The sequence below is a fragment of the Armigeres subalbatus genome, chromosome 3 (assembly GCF_024139115.2).
Source record: "Armigeres subalbatus isolate Guangzhou_Male chromosome 3, GZ_Asu_2, whole genome shotgun sequence".
Classification (NCBI taxonomy): Eukaryota; Metazoa; Arthropoda; class Insecta; order Diptera; family Culicidae; genus Armigeres; species Armigeres subalbatus.
In genome coordinates this window covers 391751706-391776976 of record NC_085141.1, presented here as the reverse complement: position 1 = coordinate 391776976, position 25271 = coordinate 391751706, and the positions used below count along the sequence as shown (strand labels likewise).

General features: G+C 39.7%; 1 protein-coding gene across 1 annotated transcript; it reads right to left on the bottom strand.

Moving 5' to 3' along the window:
- Positions 1 to 7047: 7047 nt before the first annotated feature.
- Positions 7048 to 24471, bottom strand: LOC134226782 (uncharacterized). The gene is made up of 3 exons (XM_062707763.1): positions 23191 to 24471; positions 11458 to 12641; positions 7048 to 11396 (listed from the first exon to the last, which is right to left on the bottom strand). The coding sequence occupies exons 2-3, from the start codon at positions 12610 to 12612 to the stop codon at positions 10281 to 10283; spliced, it is 2271 nt and encodes a 756-aa protein (XP_062563747.1). The 5' UTR covers positions 12613 to 12641; positions 23191 to 24471; the 3' UTR covers positions 7048 to 10280.
- Between the last annotated feature and the right edge of the window lie 800 nt (positions 24472 to 25271).

Here is a 25271-nt window from a genome sequence, read left to right as displayed (position 1 = left end):
AATATATTTCATCCACTTGACGGCGACTTTCAATTTCCGTAGAAAGATTATTCACAAAACCGTGCTGCACGTTCGATATCGGTGGAAGTGAAGCCGTGTACAAACGCTGTGGACCAGATCTTCAAACACCTTGGCCAGGCAACACAGGATAGAAATACCTCTATAGTTCTCCACAGCATGATTATCACCAGCCTTGAAGATCGAAGTGATTGAGGCTAGTTTCATCGCATCTGGAAAAGTACTCTCATTTATCTTATCGATCTATTGATGATAAGCGTTAACCTTTTGTCTGCGCTCTAGGGTCTATATATGACCCCAGGCCACTTTGAAAGGCTGCCATTTTTTTAGTATTCAACCGATTCTCCTATTTTTTGGTAGTTTGGTGAAACTCGCCGAGATATGTCTTCTAGGTGCAAATTCGCTCAAAAAACCTTGAAAATAAGAGCTACAGTGTACTTTTAACAAAAAACTTACGATGTCTGTGCTCTGGTATCATATTGACCCCAAATTGAAATCGTCATAACCTTTTTACTGTTTGGCCAATTTTGGAGGTTTTGGACAGCTTCGAAGAATAATTTAATCATCTTTCAGGACGTTACCTAATATTGACCATAGGTGGGCGGGTACCTCGCGGAGAGGATTTTTTTTGTAAAAAAAGGTTCAAAAACAATTATTTTTATTTTTTTTCCTTGTCATAAGACGAGTTAATACAATCCCATTGAATTCCATCACTTATTTGTATCTTGACAGATACGTATTTCGACGTCAACAGGAAGGCCGTCTTCAGTGTCTCGTACTTGACTCGACAGTGTGCTTCCAATATTCTTGCATGAGTGAAATATTGCTCTAGCTTGTGATCCTTCGTACCTATACCCAAGTTATATTCGGCAAAATTGTTCAGTATGTCCAGGACTGCAAAGCGGTGCTCAGTGTTATGGGAAATTCTTCCAAAAGGTGGCGCTAGTGAGCAGTTATATTTGAGTAGATTGTTCCTTGTGAGATCTGACGTATTTTAGAGCGTAGTATATTTGGCAAATATTAATGTTGTGGTAGAGTCTACCAAAAGAAAAGATATTTTAGTTGCCAGATAAAGATTGTCGTTTTGGTTCCCTTTGTTCTGCTGTCCGAAACATGTGTGGTACCTAACTGTCAAATCGTATGTATTGTTCCTTCATTGACATTTAGATCCCCTATCCTCGCCAGCAAAAGATGTTCCGAACAGCGATGACAGCGACAATCTTAATCTGGTAACTAAAATATCTTTTACCAAAAGTTTTCTTTGTGTTCAACCTGCTGCTGCATTGCTATAATAGAATGCGCTCACAGAACATGTTTTAGGTCATCCACGAAAACCTTGGAGTTCAGGCCTTTGGGTCTACACGTGTATCCAAAGATCAACCAATTGTGCTATACCCACTCTCGAAAAAATCCGAAAACAGGTCCGCAACCCCTTCTGGTGAGTCAGCAACGGCGTCGTTGAAAGTCAGCTCGGCAGGAGTACGGTTTGTGCTTTTTCGACTTTTGATATACGACCAGAATGAAGCCGGGTTTTTTTTGCAGACGTCTCGAATCGAACAATATAACTACGGAAAGCAATTTCCTGACAATCACTGTATTGCGATTCAAGAAAACGAAGACTGCTCAATTTCTCATTCGATCGGGAACGGAAGTAGCGTTTACGTGATTTGCGGACAACACTCCGGAGATCCCATTCAACACAAACTCGTATATGATGCTACATACGATGCTAAGGTGGAGGCGATATACGTACAAGTTGTATGGGGAAGTGCGTATATCGCCTCTACTTTAGCGCCTTATATGATATCATATTCGATCTTGTGCTGTGTGGGATGTTCCTAAGTAACACCGAAAACATCATTATTAACGAAGGATTAATAATAATGTTGAATAAAGGTCGGGAAACTGAAATACAAAACTTGTTTGTTATGTTTAAGGAAAGATATGAAAAGGTTTTTGCAAAACATACAACAATTTGATCTGAGAAGAAGTTTCATACTACATTCTCAGAACTTGCTGATAACATGTCGATTTTTGATATTTGTTTGGTTTTCTGAGATGTTTCGTTTTACATTCTCACAACATAAAACATGTCCACAGGAAGATTTTACGAACAATTTGATTTATTTATTCAGTTTGTATATATTTATTAATATTATTAAAATTGTGTTCATCATTTAATGCATGCTTGTTTTCATTCGTTTTTTCTATAAAATTTATTTCTTTGAACGTGCTGGTCAGCATTTTTATTTCGGTTATTGAAAACATCCATAGTACTTATGTTTTGAGTCTTGTGAATGTGCAATCAAAAACAAGGTTGCGACTGAAAGATGTTGAAAATATCGATAATTTTATTCAAAGCAGTTTTTCATATCAAAACGTAACAAACTATATGTTCGAAAGATGTATTTTTTGCACTCACACAACAAACCGTGTTACTTGGGTTGTAATTCCACCAAGGTTGTCGGTATGCAATTCACCTCTTCATTTTGAGCGGAACTTGGGTCTGCAGTATATCGAATATTTTTTCATAGAAAATATCTACCATGCAATCGGTGTCTATAGCATGAAATTTCCGTCCAATCCACGTTCGACATTGCGCTATTTAAGTCAGAAAAATTACATCGCCGGAAGTCAAAATCAAAGGTACTGGAGCAGACACGATCCCTATCGTCGCTATAGCGTGCTGCATACTGTAATAAATGACCTCGATGTGAAGGACGAACGGTTTGTGATGATTATCCATTTTAAGAAGTGGCGTCGGTGGTTGAATGAGATTAGCAACGTTCGGATCGTTCACAAAAGCTAGGTCAAGAGTGCGACCATTCATATTTAGCAGATTGTTGAGTTGATACAGTCCAGAGCCAACCATTGACTTAACCATAGCTATTTCTTATTCAGATGATGCATTCGATGGGATCAGGCTGTTTACGTCTTCATCAAACGACCATGCTAACTATGGTAAGTTGTAATCACCAACAATGACGATCTAGTCCGAGTCCAATGCCATATCACAGATTTGATGTAGGTTTGATTTCCTCGAAAACTGTAACTAACTAAGGGTCAAATTCAGTTGGTACCTATAAATATTTGTAAAACCATCATCCTATGTGAATATGAGTATTTTCTTATAACATAATGAAAATATTTGCAAAATACAAAAAGTCACAGTTTTGATGTAACTTTTAATGTTTGTTTGATCAACATTCTGAAGCGACACGAGCATACTGTCCGCAAAACTTGCACTGGAACAATCAGTTGGGCAACAATATAACTTTTATCAGTGGTTAATATGATATAAAATTGCTTCCATCTTCAAAAATGTAACGTTTTTCGAAAATATGTTTCACTGATCAAAACGCCCCAGTGTAGGCAGGCCAATATGCCCTTACCAACTGGACACAAGCGCGGCGTGCCTGCAACAGTTACTTCCAAATGATATGGAAAAGATTGAAATGTAATTCACACCTGCTTAAAAGGACTTATGTTGTTTTTTTAATGTCAAGCACATAAGGATTTGTAACCTTTTTAGTATGGGATAGATAAAATACTAATGAAGGGCTATGAAACGTCTTTGGTTAAGGTGGGGCGTATTGCCCAGGCACTTTTTGAAATCCATTTTTTACGACTTTTCAAAAAAGATTTATTACGTGTTATCTGTAATATTTTTATATGACTACTCACGGGCAATGCATTTGCGACTTCCTGGACTACAAAATAACACAAAGCATAAATGCATAAATTGCGTTGAAAAGTAAAAAGTTATAAAGGAGTTGCCTTAGGGGGGTATATTATACCGTCTTACCCTATAGCAGAAGAATGCATACAGAGTACAGGACCGGCTGGGCGTAGAGCGTTGTTCTCTGTAGTTTAACACGCACATATTTAGTATTTAATATTTAATATTTATTATTTAATATTTAATATTTGGACTGCAAAATGGTGGGTTGACATCAAGGAAGGAGCGCCCAACAGAGCTCTGGTCCCCACAAGTCCCTATCTCTCGCTTCCACGGGTCTTCCGATGACAAAAGACCGCCAGCTAAGGGTTGTGTACATACTTTTGTTTGGGGGTTGTGGTTTGGGGACTTTTAAGTTTTAGCGCCAAAACTGGTCATTCGACGGTTCGTTTTTCATACTTTTCGACTCTGACCATTTCTAGGACCTACCAACTGTCCCAAGGGAACCTATAGAAGAAAGCATTCCTGTTTTTGCGCCAAAACTGATCATTCGAACGCTGTTTTTCATGGTTTTCGATCAGGAAGCGATGTTTGAATATAAGATGGACTACTGACGATTCTGACCGCTTCCGAAACCTACAGATTGTTCCAGGAGAGCCTGTAGAAGAGGACATTTCAGTTTGAGCGCCAAAAGAAGTCATTCGACTACTCTTTTTTCATGCTTTGCGATCATGAAGCGAGGAATAAACATAAAATGGATTATTGGCGATTCTGATAACTTCCGGAACCTATGGATTGCTCCAGGTGAACTTATAGACGGGGACATTAAAGTTTTGACGCCAAAACTAGTCATTCGATTGATCTTTTCATGGTTTTGATCAGTAAGTGAGGTATGAATATAGAATGGACCATTGACGATTCTGACCGCTTCCGTGACTTATGGATTGACCCAGGGAAATAAAATGATATTTCAGTTTTAGCAGTAAAACCAGTCATACTTCGTTTGGCGCTAAAACATAAAGGTCCCCTTCTACGGGTTTCCCTGGAGAAATCAGTTGGTCCTTGAAGAAGCATATTCATACCTCGCTTCCTGACAGAAACTATTAAAAAAGAAGCGTCGAATGACTAGCTCTTGCGCAGAAACAAAAATTCATCCTTCTGCAGGTAACCCTTGGGTAATCTGTTGGTTCCGGAAGCAACCAAAGTAGTCTATGATCTATTTGATATTCATACTTCGCTTCCTGATAGAAAACCATAAGCAACGAGCCTCAACAGGTTCCCCGGGGACAATCTGTAGGTCCTGGTAGTGGTCAAAACCATCAGTGGTCCATTTTATATTCATACCTCGCTTCCTGATAGAAAACCATGAAAACCGAACCGTCGAATGACCAGTTTTGGCGCTAAAACTTAAAAGTCCCCTTCTACAGGTTCCCCGGGGACAATCCGTAAGTCCCGGAATCGGTCAAAGCCGTCAGTGGTTCATTGTATATTCATACCTCGCTTCCTGATAGAAAACCATGAAAAACGAATCGAATGACCAGTTTTGGCGCTAAAACTGAAATGTCCCCTTCTACAGGTTCCCCGGGGGCACCCCAGCGACTTTAGGATCCGTCTTTTTAATTGGTTTTTCATTATTGACGTATCAGAAGACTTTTGGAATGTAATCATAATGGAAGATCGGTCAAAAAGCTTGATTCAAATGAATTTGTGGCCAGGTCCCTTTTAAAACTCCCGATCGGCACCGATTCTAAACAAATGGCCATATCTCACTTAATCCTGGTCCGATTTCGAATTTTAACATATGGTTCCAATCAGAAAGAGCCCTACTTTATTTGTGGTTACTAATATTATTCTGTTTTTAACCACAACTTATTCTAATACCCACCACAAATTCACGGTTCAGAACCTACCTTCGAAAACCCCGGAATATCTCCGGTATCCGATGACCATGGTCGGTTCCATGGACATATGGTGAAACTACATTAAATTTCTAGTTCAGGCATCTCTGAATTGTCAAAATCGGATAACATTGACATAGTTACAACACATCTAATTATGCCCACAATTTGCCTATCCCAGTTATTTTGGACATCCCCTGTAGATTTGCTCGAGATTTACACAGTTTGCGATTTCCACTGAATTGCAGTTTAAGCCGGATTTAACTGCTATCAAGATCCCTCCACCACGCTGAAGATCGCTGAAGGCGGCATTTCGGTCACAGCGGAAAACTGAGTAGTTTGCTGCGAACTCTGAGCTAGCGACATCGGAGCGTAACCACGTTTCAGTGAGCACAATAACATCGTGTTCACAGGTACATAGTTTGAGTAAAAGCTCGTTTGTTTTAGTACGGATTCCTTTCACGTTTTGATAGTAAACGGTCACGAACTTTACGACGGTATTTTCGAAATTTGCGGCTACAGATAATGATGAAATATCTGGCAGAGATGCAGATGCAGTATTTGTTACACGCGTTGATCTACAGCACTGCTCGTCATGTTGCTCTGCACGCTCAGTGAACTGGATTCTGTCACAGTACTGGAAAGTATAGTTTGTTTCCAAAAAACCCTTCGTGAGTTACTCTTTTCTTCGAATTCTCGAAAATAAATTTTACTAGGCCATGTAGAATCCGTCAGTGCTTTCTGCATCACATGCATCGGCATACCCACCTTGACATACACAAAGCTTATAAAGCGCACATCCAATGTGAACTATTGCATATTTTGACCAAGACTTGGTGGCTTTGGTGGAACCTGCCTGCGGATACATGCAGCTTATTGAAGTAGTTCAACAGAGCCCTATGTCCAACCCCACCCCATCCTACGCCAACACCACAACTTAGTGGCCTGGGGAAGGGTCATCAAGAAGCCATTGGACATAGCCCCTACTGGCATTGTTGTTGGATTTTACGTACACTTAGCTAACACGATGATACTTTTTATACCCAGAGAAAGTTTCCAACCCGAGAATTTCCTAGTCCGAACCAGGAATCGAACCCAGCCACCTTCAGCATGGTCTTGCGTTGATGTAATCATTCCTTGAGCATTACTTCTCTTATCTGCACAGTACATATACAGTGGATACTACCCTACCCATAAGGAACATCGTCACGCGCCCATTTCTCTCGTTATGTTACGTGGAGGCGCGTGGTACATCATAGGTTAGTGCTGCTAAGTGCGTTCTCCCTCGCCAAATCTGGCTGAGATGTTTTATTGAAGTGTGGGAAAGTTTTTCACACCTCTCTGTCTATTATTTGGATACATTTTTGTTTTGGGATCTCTTCTGATAATTTCTAATACTCAATGCCTGCATTCAAGTTATTTCGGATATAGTTAGAAAAAAAGAGGAAATAGTTTAATTTTATAATGTGTTTTATTTTATGTCCACTTTTCTATACATTCAATATAAAGTTTACCCATCCAATAATTGGTATCTCTCTCAGCTACAGAATACATTTATTTTTCCAAAAAGAAAAATTCCTTTAAAATCATACGCTTTTCCCGTATGGGTTCATCATCGATCATATCTCATATCATCATATTTTATCTCCCATTTCACTTGCGTAACTTAAACCAAAATTGAAACTACACATCTAGACATGCTCCTGTTGGTACAGTGTACCACTCATAATGGGGTTTGTCCTATGCGACAAACCGCCTCAAGTACTAAAACTAACATCTAGGCAACGATTATGTTGTGTTTGGAACTTTTTTGTTTTATTTTTTTCTTGCTTTTGATTATTTGATTTCATTTTACCACTAACAGTTGTGATTAGGTTTCATTCTCTCGTAATTAGTCTTATACAAAATAGTCGCGATAATTAACTAAACATCCTCAATTCGAGTCGTTAACAATAATATTTTTCCTTTGATTAGTGGAAATGATCGCTGGTTCACTTCTCATTTCCGATTACTGGCCTCCGCAATGGTCCGCAGGGTTTCAGATTTATTCAAGTGTAGGTGTTATTTTCCTCGTGTAGTATTGCATCACCCCAGCACTATTTTTTGTAACTATCCATTCTGCTACATGTGAGCTTTTTTTTGTAAATCATAATAGAACTTTGCGCTGCCAGTTTCATATTCTTCATATCTTCTGATAGTGAATAAATATCTTAGTAAACGATTAGTGCAAAAAAGGCGAAAAAGTCTAAATCAGTCTTTGAAATTTATTCGAAATAAAAAGTTAACGAAAGAGACGAAGTACGGAATCAAAGATACAACCTAATGAGCAATTCGAGCTAATAGATTCCATTTTTTCATTGCTGGTTTGTGGTTCTAATTTTTATCCATTTTAAGTGTTCATTCCTACTTCGATCCTATTCATTTTTTGCCTTTCTCGTACACTATTTTCAGTTAATAACAAATTTTTGTTTATTCAGTCTTGTTTTACATTGAAAAGAAAAATGTATTAATTTCTTCCATATGCTTCCTCTTTGCAGTCTACAAAACTAATCAAATATGGCATTTCTTGCAATTATTCACTAAACACATTAATGCTACGAAGAATTCCAGATATTTTTTGCTAATAGGTTGCTTCTTTCAATTGATTTTTTTCACATCTAGGTCTAACAACACAGGTATCAATTAATTCTTAGAGCTATGCTTCAGTTACCATTAATAATGTTCGATTTCTTGATTTTTTGCTTTACATTCCGATTGAGATATGGCTTCACAAATTAACAATCCTTGTGTAGTCCGAATGTCTTGGCATTGAACATAAATATGTATATATAAACAGGAGTTTTCGTTCCATAGGCACTCGTTGGTGATAGTTGCATAACAAAGATTTTGCTTAGCTCTGGGCCTAAAAAAAGTTTTTTTCGACCTAAGGATATAATGAAGGATACTTCCTAAAGTAATAGTACAGACTTTGATTTTTCTTTAAAGTGTTTGCTTCTACATTTGTGAGTGCGTTAACGCAGGCTTAACTAACGTATAACAAGGATTTCCGCTTTTAGAGATATTTACAATCTTTGCTTCAATGGGATCCCATTGTTTTGTTTCAATCCAATTTAATAATCAAATGAAACAAAACTTGTGAAAATTACTGTCTAGTACGGAACCTGATATGATTTCTTCTCTCCGTTTTTTCGTAACGTGCTATAGTACAGAAATAAAATGTTAATTTTTGTAAAAAAAAAGAAATTAAATACAAACAAATACGCATGCTGATATGATAGAAAATTAATAATTTACAATTATAATAGTTTATTAAAGCAAAATAAGAGTTTCTGTGAAAAGTTTTAAACAAATTGATTTATTGCACTCGGTAATATACGCTAGTTGTCTGAAAGTTTTGAAAATGGTCTCAATAGTGGGTTTCGCTGTTAGTATTCTAGTTCAGTCTATTGCATTATCTGTTTGCTGATTATTTTGTAGAGGTTTTTGTATTTTTGAAAAAAAAATAATTCTGGCGTTTGACACTGACATTAAAATTTAAAGAAATTATATTCAATGTTCAACACAATTTACATCAAAGTTAAAGAGAGAGAGGGACATGCGAAATCATTGAATTTAAGTTATTACTTGGAACCTGGAAAGCTTTTTGTTAATAATGATACGAATTACAATTCTTTCGTCGCAGTATATTTAAAGTTCTAAACATCCGAATTCAATTCGCACAAAAATACCCACTATGTGGGTTACACGTTAGTAAAATATGAACACAATATCGAATTCAATTAACGATGTGTTTTGTTTCTGTTCGAAATTTTGTGTTAGATACAAAATTATATTTCGAACAATCAATAACCATGGGGTACCAAAACTGAAGAATGGGTTGGATTGCCAATCCGGAGACAGTGATTCGAATTCATGTAATGCTTGGCATAGTAAGTATTAAAATAAGAAAATTGGGAATGCTTTTAGGAGCACTCAGTTGAACGGTAGACTCAGTTCTCACAAGAATAAAGAGCCATAAAGAAAAAAAAAACATTTCCCTGGACTAAAAGTCATTGAAAATCAAATTCGTTTTTCAAAAACAAACAGTTGATGGATGTAGTTCAACTATAATGAACAGTGTAGAACGTAAGAAAACAATTTCTTCAAAATTTGTCAACATATCTCCCGCCAATATTAGTGAAAATTAAACTAATAGATTCGTTTTCTGTCACTATAAATAATAACCATTGACTATTCAAGACATCCTAGAAGATATAAAAAATACAGCATTATTCTAATGTAAACAATAATAGGTGGGATTGCTTTATCAGGTTATTTCAAGGTAACTTATGTTGCGCGGCTTGGTAGTTAGTATTGTTCCGTATTACAGTTAAACAAATAATTCTCCCATTCATACCAATCCAATACACTTCCCTCTAATTGAGCTTTTTGTAAATGTCTTTTGTTTACTTTTCTCTTTACACGTTTAAAAAAATATGTTTCATAACCGTATTGGTAACGAAGGGAACTAGTTTTCATTCCTTTAGATGTTAGAAAAGTTCAATGTTCAGATGTTTTTGTTTTGTAAGGAAACACAATAGTACGAAAAGAAATTTCAACGCTTCTTCAGAGCAGCATGGCAATAGATTGCCAAACTATGAAATGGAAGAAACGAATGAAAAAAATGAAAACAAAACCATAAATTCTTACGAGGATTCCATTGGTGGTGCGTTGTTCGGCTCGGTCATCATTTCTCGCTTGATCGAATAATCATCTTTGAGTTTGCTCGGAGCCGGGACGATTACACCCTGCTGCTGAGGCGGCATCATCGACGGTGGTGGAGGAGGCGGAGGCTGTGACACGGAATGGGAAATGTGATGCTGCGGGATATGCTGAGGTTGCATGTGACTCGGTGGCATGGGAGGTGGTGACACTGATCCACGATCCGAGTCGTGCTCGCGCCTTGCCATCGACAGATCCTCCACGATATCATCGGTACTGCCGCTCACGTCTCTGAGATCTTTATGCTCACTAGGCCTGCGTTCCAGCCGTTCGTAACCTTCGGAGCCGTTGCTGTGGGGGTGACGGTCGCCTTCGCTCGGTTCACGAGGCACCTCACGATCCTCCGGGGAACTCATCGACACCGAACGCATGTACTTCATCAAAACGTTTGGACTAGGTGAACGATTGGAACCATGCGTTGTTGGGGTGGTGTTGATTCCGTTTACAGCAGCATGTGCTGCTGCAGCGAACGCCATAGCTTGAAGCGCTTCCCCGCCACGTGCCTCCAAAGCCTGTTGAAGGAACGAAGGATCGAGAAGGGCTGCAGCTGGGTGTGGTAAATGATGACCAGCGTGATTCATCATTCTGGCTTTGTCGTCATCGGCATGCTGCATTTGAGATTGTGATGGCATTTGTGGGTCTCCCGGATGACCCGGACCAAACATGTGCGATGCCCCGCTCAGACCGTATGGGAATGGTGCCGGGCTTCCACCGGAACTTGGACTTCGTTTTATCGTCCGGTTCATTGGTCGCCCGGTTGTGATTCCGAGCTTCTTTACCTTATCGTAGAGCGTTCGCGAAGGAACCCCAAACTTGCGGGACGCCTGGAGCGCGCTCATACCTTTGCGGACACATTCGATCGCGTTCAGGATGTCGGTTCGGGTGTACTGTTTGTATCGCTTCCATTCGGGTTTCTGCTGTTGGTGCGGGACGTAGGACGCTAGGCGTGCATCATCGGCACTGTAGTTTAGGCGGGGTTCCAGCATGGCATCATCATCGTACGATTTATCACCATATGGGGATAGTGGCTCTTTTATGTGCTGTGGACAAAACGAAAGAATGTTAGATTCGAAATATAGATATTACTGGGGTAAAGTCTACCTTGTATCCGCCGCCGTTGGAGTGATGACTGATGGCAAGTTCCGAAGAACGATGGTGTCCGGAAAGGTTGGCAGTGCCGACTGCTTCCGATTTCAGTCCCGGAAGCTGTACCATTCCTAATGGCGAGGGTGGAGTTTGCGAGGAATCAGCAGCATTCGGTTGTGCAAGAACGTTCCTTAGGATCGGTGTGTCCCGCAGCATGGTGGTCATGGACTGGAGCTTCTTGCGTTTGAGTGGGTTCATATCGGAGCTGGAGTCGTACACTGAGCTGAGCACATTGTGGAGTTGCGGGGGCTGGTGCATGGTAACTGGAATTTGACCGGGCATAGACCACCGAAGACTCTGCGATGGATGGGGGATTGAGGAGGATGAAGTTTGCGGTTGTTCATCTAGCGACGGTTCGTTCGAGTGTGGGTATGCTGGATGTGGAGGAGGGCGAGAATAGGACAATGAATCACGACGTTCGCGTTCTTCATACTCGCGTTCTCGTTCTCGCTCTCGGTCTCGTTCACGGTCACGGTCGCGATCACGGTCCTTTTCTGTTTCAATCGCTGTTGGACTGGTACGATTATACAAGCTTGTATAAGGCGATTTGTAGGTATACGGCGGTGATGAACTACTGCTTTGAGCAATGGAAACGTTGGTAGATGTAGAAATTACTGGCGGTGACTCTTGATTGCTACATGGTGGAGGTTGCGGTTTCGTACTGTAGTTATTATTGCTTACGTATGGTTCCTCTCGATCACGTTCATGCTCAACAACCATATTCTCGAATCTTCCTCTGATATCGGCCATATCGAACAGGCCTTTGACTTCGAGCTGTTCGGCAATTTTCATAATCCGCGGAATCTGGGCCTGTGTAACATTCACTTCCCCAGTATACATGTATTCGAGAAGTGCTCGCATTTCGAACTCCTGTACTCCTGGAAACAAAATGGTGCAGTGGTCCATGGGAACGTCCTGCAGAATGGCTTGGAAATACGGCGAGTTGGCCGCCAAAACAACGCGATGCGCTTTGAATTGAATCTGCTCGTCGACGTAGATCGTACAGTCGACGTAGCATTCCATCTTGATGAGCGCATCGAGAATCTCGACCAGGTTGGACTTGTGGTTATTCCATCGTAGACAGTAGGTTTGTGCCTCGTTACCACCCATGATGAATAATAGTCCTTGGGTTAGGTTGGCTGAAAATTTGTGAAAACGAAAACATGCTTAGTATCATTGAACGATAGAAGACAAAGTCTACGATAGTTGAGTCACGTCGCATAGTCAGTATGGGTAATGCTACTCGCTAATTTTCAAGGTCATCTAACTTGTTTTTGTTTACCGTCTTGCTGGGGACGTAGTGATAAGCGTTTCCAATCAGTCGGTGGAAAAGCGCCATGTGATTCAGATCATTGCCAATGATGTCAGGGCACAAGGAAGAGTGGGAATTTCCATTACGTGCCTACACATACCCTCGGACCGCCGCGAAATGTGACTGAAAGAATGGTGGCGCGGTGGCGATGAAAGCACCACACCAACCAATAACTACAGGCATGGAGCCACTTCAGACGATGAAGTAGCGAAAAATGTTCTTACAACCCAATCGTGATTACAATCAACCGACGGCACAGCGGAACGGAACACGGGAAAAATCATCGCGTGACTAATCAAGCGTCGGACTTGAAGCGCTTCTTGGAAGCTTAAATTTTGCAAATTTTATTATTTTGCCTGCTTTCGGGCGTAAAAAACACGTAGCAGGAACGGAAAGACACGAAATTGTGGCCTCCACACCGTCGCCGTCTTCTGGGTGGGTTGTGTGTGGGAAACAGTCGGTAATTACGATTCGGGAAATTTCTGGCCATATCATGGTTCGCGTGGTAGGGCTTCTGTGTGGGATAAAATGCGCTTACTGTGTATGGATGCTGGCGAAACTTTTATTTTGTTAACGGTAAAACATATTGTTAACAATGACAACTGTTCTGTTATGTGAAAAGAAACGCAACAGAATTGATATCAATGCCATCCCACTTGACGAAATTACGCTGTTTGTCAATTTTATTTTACATTTGACGTCCTTCTCTTCGTAGGAGATTGACATGTCATTGAGCTCTGTTTCGATTTATAAAATATTTGTTACAGAGCATCGAGTCAGGGAGAGTTGACTGTAGGCTGCAAAGAATTTTGAAGAATCATCTTGAGTTGCAGAATTAACCTGTCTAAGGTGCGCTTTACCATGACAACTCCCAGGCCTTTCCAAAGAGTTATGCGGAGGGCTGAACAAGGAGCGTGCGCTGACTGCTGTGGCACGTTTCCGTTGGCGGTCCGTGGAAGGCACATAAAACTAGAACCATTTTTCATTCCAGCAGATCGGTTGTGTGCTTTTTTTCACGTTTGCTGTTTTGTGCAGAATTGTTGAATGAAGGGCAGAGAAAGCCAATGGGAGCGTAATTGTATGGTAGGACAAGTGATTTGCATAAAATCGGGGGCTATTTCGCGATTAGTGTTATTACTGAAGGCAAGCTTGACGTTGTTGTTCTGCATTGTCAGTCAGCGAAGTAGACAGTAAAATTTTGTATGGAAGTTTTTCAAATTTTCACAGTCATGTCAAAGTGAAAACCGCTGCTGTTCATTTCTGCTACCAGTAATAGGTTAATTAACGCCAATCAGCTTGTGCTAATCAGTGGATCAAAATTTATGACACAATCATTTGTGCCCGCCTTACCCAGGGGTTAGATGCATCACCTCGCTGACGAGGGTACCACTCGTTGCACAATTCTGGATAGGGAAGCGGGTGGCCAATTACAGACATACACACCAACGTTCCCGAATTGGAGAGCACAATAGATCGAACGGCGTGTGAGATGCAATAAAATGCCATGCCACTAACTGACTGGCGGAAATGAGGGTTGGTGGCAATGTTGGTGAGCTCCCTCTTGTTTTCCTTTTTTTCTATCCTAGACAAGAATAGCGGTTGTAAACCCACTGCTCGCGATAGATGATTGTGCCGGGTATGTGCTGAGTGTAGGGGAGGAAGAATGCATACGCATCTTATGAATTTGTTTAATTGTAGTTTCAAGACATGGAATTGCAGGATATGAAAAAATAATGTTACATTATTGTTGCACATTCACTATGAAGTTTCAATTTATCCAAAAGGAATTTATCCAGGAAACGAAAGACAAAATCGGAGGACATTTTCTGTACAACCGATGCATTTTATACCGCACACCCCGCTTTTTTAATCTAAAAATATTAGAAAGCGATGAAAAAGGCCACGCAAGGGTCAAAGTACTTTCGTTTTTTTCGGTACACGATGCATTTTTGCACCCTCGTTTGGAAGCGAAATGTGTGTTTTGTGCGTACCCGGAAGTTATTTTCTTAATAATGAACATACTTTTTCAGCTCTCTTTTCATATCAAGTAATGGAAACCAACCGAATCGTTCTTGCTTATGCTGGTTCCTAACCGCAACATATTTGCTCAATCGCGTTGCTTTTTATCGAACTTCAAAAACAAAAACTCATAATCATATTTTTTTCCATGAACAATTTTGAAAACGAGTGGGCGGAGACCATCTCAAGGGACATTTCACACGGAAGCATTTTATTATTGTTTAGCACAAAGTTGCAATGAATGACACCCCGTTCCCATTCACATCGATCAACTTTATACTGACAAAGGGATGTTTGCGGCAAATGTGGAATAAATAAACTATCATCGCCTATTGTTGTCACGACGGGACGACGTAGTCCCTTCGAGCACGATGTGTGCAGATTTGGAATTGGGATGCAAGCGCATGGGAACGGAGCCGGTTGCGATTGCAACGTGGTGCATAAAAATGCCAGATTACGCAAATTGCGTGCCGGAAAATAGGAAAGCAATGTGAAATGGGAAAGGGATGCATCGTTATGCAAATTTTTATCTGTTTGGAGATATGAAACTGTGAAGGAATCTTCAAATAAGTGAGAGCGTGGGAATTTCCTTTGCAGTTTTTTGCACTGTTTCGCGTAATGGTTAGGGTTGACTTACAAAAGGATTCTTGAAGAATATCGTCAAAAACTGTAGGGGACGAAGAAAAAATAAATGTTCACTCTTAAATCAAATGTTTTGATAGGAGTCTGAAGCAGCAGCAGCATAGAACAAATCAGCCCACGAACTAAAATATTGAGATCTTACCAAGAAAATTCATATGTACGACGCATTTCATACACCCAAATTTGAATTTTTGCCTTTACTGAGAAAAATTGCTATTTGAAAATTCGGTTTTATTTATATTATCTGTCTATGATTGATGATTGATGATATCAAAATTTAAATCAGAGTGTGTGAATTTTATTTTCTGTAATATTCTGCCACTGCAAGCATAACAGACCCATAATAATATGAAATGGATATGGGACAGTTATGCTGGTGTTGACAGTAATTAAAAAAAAAATAAAATGCAGCCACATGTGAAAATGTGATATCGAAACCGCGACGATGTTCCCAGGCCCAGAAGTAAACAACATTTGGAGAACCTAGAACATCTGATTTGGACATCTCTAAATCGTCAATCATGCTCATAGCTTCAATCGTTTGATATTGGTTTTGTATCGCCCAGTTGACTTGGTAGATCAATTGGTCTGAATTCCAGAATGATTTGACGAACCTAGAACTTTTGTAGAAATATGGACTGCATTTCGTTATCCGACTTCTCTGAAATGGGGAAGGGCCGTTTGGCCGAAACCCATTTGGCCGAATGCCACTAGACCGAAAGTTATTTGGCCGAATGGGTCATTTGGCCGAATGCCACTAGGCCGTATGTTGTTTGGCCGAATGGGTCATTTGGCCGAAAGGGGCATTTGGCCAAAATGGTCATTTGGCCGAAAGGGTCATTCCGCCGAAAGGGTCATTTGACCGAAAGGATCGTTTGACCGAAATGGTCATTTGGCCGAAAGGGTCATTAGTTCGGAAGGGTCATTAGGCCGAAAGGGTCATTTGGCCGAATAGGACATTTGGCGAATTAGACATTTGGCCGAATAGGACATTTGGCCGAATTAGGCATTTGGCCGAATAGGTCATATGAACGTCTCACTCCTCATGTCTTCTAGCTGTCAAAAGTGAGAAGAGAAAAATGAAGAGTGAGAAGTGAGGTGTCTTACTGCTCACTCCTCATTTATCCCTTCTCGTTGTAGAAAGTGAGAAGGGCAAAGTGAGTAGTGAGACGCCTCACTACTCATTTCTCACTTCTCACTGTGAAAAGTGAGTAGTGCGAAGTGGGTAGGGAGACGTCTCAATACTCATTTCGCGCTTCTCACTTTTTACAGGAAGAAGAGAAAAACGAAGAGTGAGAAGTGAGACGTCTCTCTTCTCATTCCTAATTTCTCATTTTTCAAATGACCTATTCGGCCAAATGACCCTTTCGGCCAAATGACCCTTTCGGCCAAATGACCCTTTCGACCAAATGACCCTTTCGGCCAAATGACCCTTTTGGCCAAACGACCCTTTCGGCCAAATGAGTTTCGGCCTAATGGTTTGTTCGGCCTAGTGGCATTCAGCCAAATGGCTTTTGGCCGAATGGGTTTCGGCCAAACGACCCTTCCCCCTCTGAAATAGTATTTGTAGCATGCACGGTGTTATTATGCAATTTTCGTACATAAAAGCGTGGCGATCAACAATCTGAGATCAGTATCGAAAAATTTATGGGTTTACGAATAGTGTGAGTTTTTTTTTAGCTCTTCAGAAAGATCGTACAAAGTAGGTCAACGTTCAGGACTATAGTTCTCCACGAAATAGAAAAAAGTTTCAGATCTTAACATTGTCGCGATAAAATGTTATTACAATTTGAAAGTGCGATTCGGGTCATATTTTCCTGTACAAATTAGGAAGGGTAGCTAAAAGTATGATTAAACAGAGTTACATAAATAAGAATAAAATAAAGTTTGCACAATATACTGCACTAACGAGGCATATAACAATTTGACATTATTTATAGGAAATTATTTCCATTTCTACTCTCCTGGGATACATTTTTTTCTGCCATTTGTAAGAATCCCAATCCATGACCGAAATTTCTGAAGGGATGTCTACCCACTACACAGATTTGCCACAATTTAATAGATATGTTACACATATACACATTTTACCTTTTCTTTTATTCTTTTATATTGATGATTTTTCATATATTTCATTATAATGCATCATTAATTATATTTTCTATCTATTCCATAAACATTTTCTCACACAATTTAAATTGTTGAAACTCTAAACTAGCAACGACACTTTTTAATGAATATCAGCCCACTAAAAATGCTTCTTAGGTAAATTTCTGTGCGGAAATTCATTCAGAAGTAAATTATTATTTAATTGGAAGTGTCGAAAAATTCGTATATTCCTTATCAGTGGGATGCAGAAAAAATTAAAACTATAGATGAGCGAAAGTTCTCAGGAGGAAAATTTGAGAGTTTCATTGGTGCGTGCTCGGTGATGCTGGACATTGTATTTTTTTAGAATTAAATAGTTATTGACTTGTAGTGCATTATGATTAAGGAGGTGCCTTCTAGATGAGTTAAATTTCAAACACAATTCAGCGGAACGGCATCAGAAACGGTGAGACTTGATAGAAAATGTATGGGCAAACTAACGAATCCTGCCGTTTCCGTTACCGTTCCGCTGCATTGCATAGAGGACTTTACATTCATGGGGGCGTAAAATCACACAAATAACGCATCCTAAATGAGCGAAAAATTTAAGAGTTTGGAGGGTTGCCAGTATGGTGATCAGTGATGCGGACTATTAAGAACGAATATTTTTTCGGAAAGACACTCTCAGTGGAAGAAAATTATTTGTGACTTATGGCGTCTTAGAAATTGAAAGGCAACCCAAGCAACGCATCCCAGACGAGCAAAAATCCACAGGAAAGAAGCTTGCAAGCACAAGCTTATTCAGTGATGCTGGTTATTTAGGGTTTAGTGCGTGCGCGACAGTACTTTGGAAGGACCCATTCATTAATGTTAGATCTTCAAGGGCGCAACATTTTTGAAAAACGAAAAACAAATCTATAATGAAAAAGCCATTGATTTGTGGCAAATTTGAATATCTTCTTCTTCTTCTTCGTTGGCATTACATCCCTCACTGGGACAGAGCCGCCTCGCAGCTTAGTGTTCATTGAGCACTTCCACAGTTATTAACTGCGAGGTTTCTAAGCCAAGTTACCATTTCTGCATTCGTACATCATGAGGCTAACACGATGATACTTTTATGCCCAGGGAAGTCGAGACAATTTCCAATCCGAAAATTGCCTAGACCGGCACCGGGAATCGAACCCAGCCACCCTCAGCATGGTCTTGCTTTGTAGCCGCGCATCTTACCGCACGGCTAAGGAGGGCCCCCCTAAATATGTATGCTTGAAATCTATCGGGAAGCAAAATTACAAAAAAAAAAAAAAACAGTGCAAATCCTCAGGAGATAAATTCTAGAGTTTTGTGGTGTTCTTATTTAGTTATGCCAAATATTGAGAGCTCGAATTCTTCATAAAGGTGTGCATTTCTTAGAGAGTATATAAACAACAGCAAACATTCTCAGAAATACAAATGCTAAGAGGCAAGACGTGGCGTTTACTCAATGCTAGTGGTTCGTATGCGTGTTCATTAGAAAAGTGCTCTTAGTGAAGAAAAAACTGTAGATATCGATCGTAAATATCGTAAAGAGTCTCGTCTCCGTTAAGTGTTATACACGTCTGAGCTTGTCAAATAAACGGAATAGATAAAAAATAAGAAAAAAATTGTATATGGTACGTAGCGATTGTGAATACAATTTTCTGAAGATCTAAAATCTTCAAGAGGAAAATGTTTAGTGCTGTGGCGGTAAATTTGACAGCATTAATGGCAGACATTCTTTCAAAAGGCGCTTTTAGTAGACGCAAACCTTTATCAGAAGAAAATTATTTACTATTTCTAGTCCGCATCTTGTGGAGATCTTGAGGCGTCAATGGTACTATTTTTTTTTCGTAAAAGTGCTTTTAGTTTTAGCAAAATTGATTCTCATTTTTGGTACTAAAGAATATAAGTGTCTACAGGAGGACATTTGATAGAATTGAGGGGAGTATGCAATTTTTCATAAGCGATATGTTTCTGTAATTTTTCCGCATATGCTTGATAACATAAGTTTTTTTTTTCTATCAGAGTCTATTAGAAATAGTTGCACAAAAAGTAGAGTCAAATCTATCTTTTGAACATCGGCTGCCAACTGAGCTAAGTAAACAAAACCTTATTGGTAGAGCGGAAGTATTGTAATCGCCTGACGAACATTATGGCGAATTAAAACACAGAAACTAAACTAAACAAGAACTTATGATACCGTGGGGCATTAAAATCCGTACACTTAAGCACCTCAGTATGTGAAAAAGGGTCTGGAAAATTGAAAACGAATGCAAATTTTTATCGTTAAAAAAGGAGCGCGAAAGCCTCTATTTTCGAAGTTTGCACGTTTACACATTAGAAATTACAAAAAATATGATAAAATAATAAATTTAAGCAACGCATTTTGAATACAAGGGTAAAAATCCATACAGCTATTTTTTAACTAAATATATAAATTGTAGCAGACTATTTGAGTAAACTACCACTGCAAATAGTTAAATACGAACCTTTAGAAGTGATGCCTTTGATTTGTATTCCGCTTACATTACTTAATCTAGTTGCACTTAATTTTGATGGAGTTATGTTGTACTCACATAAAAGCGGCGTCAGAACCCGAGTAGACGAAAATAGCTCAATAATATCAAATGTTGATAAGATAGCAAAATGAGATATGAACCTGATTGATATAAGAGATAAAATATCAGACGACAATATCAATATTTTGCACTAAAATATCATGAGGAGATCAAGTTTTGCTATTTGTAATAAGTGATCAATATCATGTGCCATTAGTTTGTTCTTATCCATAGCATATCTTGATATTCAAATGATATTTCAGTGCAAATATTTGATATTGTTGCCTGTTCTTTTATCTCTTATATCAATCAAATCCATATCATGTTTTGTTATTCTGTGTATGGCTTCTGCCCGGGAAACTATGCGTTTGGTGGGTGGTGATTTGTTTTTGATTTATGTTGTTTTAATTTCAAAGCCTACTTTCCATCTCAATGTTCTAAAATCTGGCTGTCAAGCATATGAACTGAACAGGATAAGATAAATTATTTGTTAATTGATTACTTTAAATCTCCTATAACTTATTGACATCTCTTGAAGTGGACGGATTTCGATGCAGTGTGGATTTCGGCGTTGCTTTCACTTTTAAAACCTTCGAGAAACTTAACTATCTAGGTATAGAGGATTAGTTTAGTAGAAAAACGTTACTAGAAATCAGTGAAAAATAAGTTTGTTTACAAAACAACGTATATCAAAATCGCAAATGAATATGTAGCTTTAAGTGTTCTAATGTGAATTCGTAATGATTAGTTAATGATAGTTCTAACGTTTGATTGTCAAAAAAATGCCGAAAATTACGCAAAACTATTAATCTATTGAAATATTTGTTAGCAATCACTTAATACTAGTTATTTGAGCGCAAATAAATTGCGTTAATTTTTGTTCGCAAAACTCGGTGTACCTGCGACGGAGTTACATTTACTTTACTGAGTGTTACAAAACAATTTTGCTTTCGTAGTTTTAATTTAGTTTTTCTAGAACAAATTTTTTGAATTCAAAGAAATAACAATGTGGAGCTTTATTCGCTCAATTCCAAATCGATGCGCGATTGCGTAAAGATTCAAATTTAAATTTATCTCATGGCTTAGTAGGTAGAGACTTTTATTTTTATTCCCTTAAAGTCAAATCTGCTAAGCCCATTGAATGTCCAATTGAAATCGATAAAGTTTTCCGTAAATTTGCAATTTATCAACTTGAAATTGTTTGAAGGAACAATCGTAGTTACTAATCCTATAAAACCATGTTCGGACACACACACCGCATAATAAGCCGACTAGCTGAGCATCATTTCGGAACATTCATCACAAAAAAATGAGGCAACAACACCCAGTCTCATGAAAAAAAGTAAAAGTTGCACAATTTCGCCCTACGCTTTAGGGCCATCTTCATCGGGATTCTTCCATCCCTGGCAAAACCACCACGTTCGGTAAGGTCATAAAAATGCTATGAGAACGCTCGTCAAAAATGGGTCAAACAAAGGGCACTGTATACCTGAAAAAGGAGATCGTACGCACTCGTAGCTGCTGGTTTTACGGCAAGCATGCCGGGATTATAGGACCGGGGGATTTTTGCACTTTACATCGAATATAATGCGGAAAATCAGAACATAAAGAATGCATCACCCGCATCATCGGCTTGATTCTTTTCTTTCTATTTTTTTTTCTCGCTCAGTAGTGTGCCATTATTGCATCCTATGCTGAATTGCAAAGGCCGGGATGGGAATTTGGGGATTATTGTTTTCTGGTGGCCCTGAGCCATGGGAAAACGATGAGCCAGAAGTTAAGTTGTCAAGTTCTTTGAGGTCCTTATTTCCGGATCGCCGCTCGGCAGCTTTTGTGTGGTGCCATTTGGTACGGGATGATCTTAGGGCACTAATGATTATCCAATTTAAGGATTTCCTGTTTTCAAAAAGGAATTGTGTACAGAATTGATTGAGATGTCAATGTCAATATGCTTGCGTAATTTTTATGACTTAGATGCTATATTGCATTTGTGTCTGAGCTTGTAGTATTCTCTACATGATCAGTTCTATTTTACGATTCGACAATGTTACGCCGTACTTATTCGAACGTTGCACTTTTGATCTGTTCACGTGCGTGGTTGTTTTTTACGTAGTTAAGCCATTTTGTGTTGTTTTGAATGCTTTTCCAATGGAGACACATCCAACTCTTTCTTTATTGGGCCGAAGACATTTTTATACGACTCTAAAAACTCACTTCGAGTTGTTTTTAAGGAAATTTAAATTCAGCATCGAACAGCCGATTTTATTTGTCTAGATTTGTTACACGTTAAATTGAGAAAAAAATAGTGTACTTAATATTTGTAAATATCCGAAGTAGACAATAACTATTTTCTGATTCTTCAAAAAAGGATGGATCACTCCTGACCGCTAATTGTCGCGAAATATTAGCAAAATACTTCTTTTGGTAAACCAAAAGACCAACCAACTTCATCGCAATCAATTATACTAGACAGAAATGCTATTTGGATCAAACCTACGAAGACTTCTAAATGCCAATCTAATAATGATAGATTTTTATTGCTAGAATAAAGCCCCCGAGAGAAACCGTAAAGGGTTGCTGTGCGAATGATCGTCAACAATCACGCGCCTCCATCTCATCTCTTGGTAAGTCTGTTCGCTTTCGCTAAGCCAAAGTCGGTGGGCATTTTAGTTCCTCCTTAGCTATTTTTATACCCAAACTACATTACAGAACATCTGCCACGGAGATCACTGAGGATCGTTTGCAGCTTGTTCGCATCCAGTCAACGTGTATCCAAAACCCGATGTCGAAAGCGTCCTTTTTTCCCTAGCGAGAACTCGCGTCGGAGTTGCGTTGTGCAATTTAATGCACTCAAATCGACGAAGTAGATACGGAAAACAGCCACATGTGGTATAGTTTCAGTAAAAGGACGCGAAAAGTCCCTTTTTGGGAACATGTGTGCTAGGATTTTTTCGTTTTATGTCTGTCCGTAAGAGCGTCGTTTTTGTCTAAGTCCTGTTGAAGATTCTGCTCCGGTGAATGTAGAACTGTGATAGATAAACATTTTCAACTTACCTTATTTCAAACGGTTGTAGATTGCTAATTAGCTTGTCAGACGTATTGCTTCAGGATCACAGCTTCAGCCAGGCAGTGGATCATTATTACAATTCGTTAATTTTCTTCAGTTTGGTTGAACACACTTTTGTAGAAATTTTGACTTGTGTGTCCAGTAATTCGTTTTGCTTTCAGAATTAGATGGATTGAGCAATTTATAAATTTTGACTACCTCAAACACAGCGGGTCCGAAACAATTATTGTAAAGCAATGAGGTGTTTTTTTCTCAAGGATCGATTTTAATATAAATCCAAAATTTTGCTGTGCGAGGGAATTTTCTAACTGTTTAAATAATTTTGCTAATTAAGCGTGCACTACTTATTTCAATTAGTTTGATTTTTTTTGTTAACAGGTTACACTTTCGTCATTTGTTCAGTTTGTTTTCTTCTTTACTATTTATCACTTAGTTTATCAGTTTGTTCCCAAATATAAATTTACAGAAGTTTTTTTTGCAGCTATTCGCCCTTCACATGTTCATTTTCTTCTCCACTCGCACTTGACTTCTTGCTCACTTTTCCGCCGCACAGTTTCGCTTTGACCGTTGCACTTCCTGTGTGCGTGCACCACGCTCGCGCCCACCGCTGTTCTGGGGCTCACACACTGTATCTCTTCGCGCGGAGAGGGGCAAACTTTTTCGTCCTCACTCAACAAAATTTCATTTCGTACTGTTTTGATAGTTTTATTTTCATTTTCACACACCGTCGTCTGCAGTGCTGCGATTGCGATGCGATTATGCTGCCACTCTTATTGCTATTCGGGATCAAGAAGAAGAACTGTTGTGTGGGTGAGTTCCCTTCACGATGCTGTTTGTGTTGTTCCCTCGAAAGGGATCGCACGGAGGGACGATCACAAAGTGCGTATGAGTGCCTTTTCTTGGCACGATCGCTGACGATCGACGACAGAATGCCGCACTACGCGTGACAAGTGGAATGTTGCGTGTGCACTTTTGCGCCTCAACTCTTGTAACGCTTTCAGTATGCACACGTGGACCTTGGTGGAAACACTTTTATCACTTTATGAAACGTTACTTTTTGCACATTGAATTCAAAAATATGTCACTTGCTTGTTTATTTTGAATATTATTACATTGCCTAAAAAGTGGCAAAACTTATGATCTCCTACAATGTTTGACCTTTGATATTGACGGGCACTAACTCGAAACGTCACTGTTGCAACACAGCAGCGGAATGAAGAAGCTGTTCACACGTGAACTGACTTTCGGTTACTGGCCAAACCAATTCGTTCGAAAAGCCGTAAACAAACTCAGAAACGCGACAAACTATCGCCTGCCAGGCCAAACTTCGGCTCTACGTACGAATCGTGTATGTATGCCACCGAATTTGACGGTGAGTTCCGCGCATCCGACCTTCCGACATTTCCCGCACTGCCTTTCCCAGTGAATCGAGACTACCTTCCACCATCCACTGCTTTAACCCGCTCGCAATCTGAGGACGTCCTTTTCATCCCTTCTAAGTTTTTCACCTCATCGCAGATATTCCTGTCCTGCGCACACTCCACTATCACTCACCCATACACTGTCGGAGCTCAACACCCAACAGCTCGACAGGATTGCACATAGCATAAAATGCACCATCTACCGAAGCGACAACATGCTCTATGTATCGCAACGCGAATGCAATGTGCGAACGGAACCAAAAAATCCAACAAACTCCACACAGCATCAACAGCATAAACGACGCATGTCACAGGCAAGACGAAACTGTAGGCGAGGGGAGGGTTTCGCTATGTTCTGCCTATGTGCGTTCGTCTTTAGATTATTGAGACTCTGTGGATGGCAGCAGAGTCTGGGCCCGGCGGGTGAGTGCATTTTGGGTGCACTCGGGATGCAGCAGTTGCAGTGTGCGTGCGTACGCACCAGTCGGTGGTGGGGGTAATGCAAAATTTATGATACACTCGGGCTGTTGCTGGGCTAGAGCATAGATTGTGACGGTGGAGGGGATGGATGTACAATGTACATCTATCACTGAGTGTCTCTCGAGTCTAGGCGATTTAAGCTATGTGGAGATAGGAAAATTCAACTG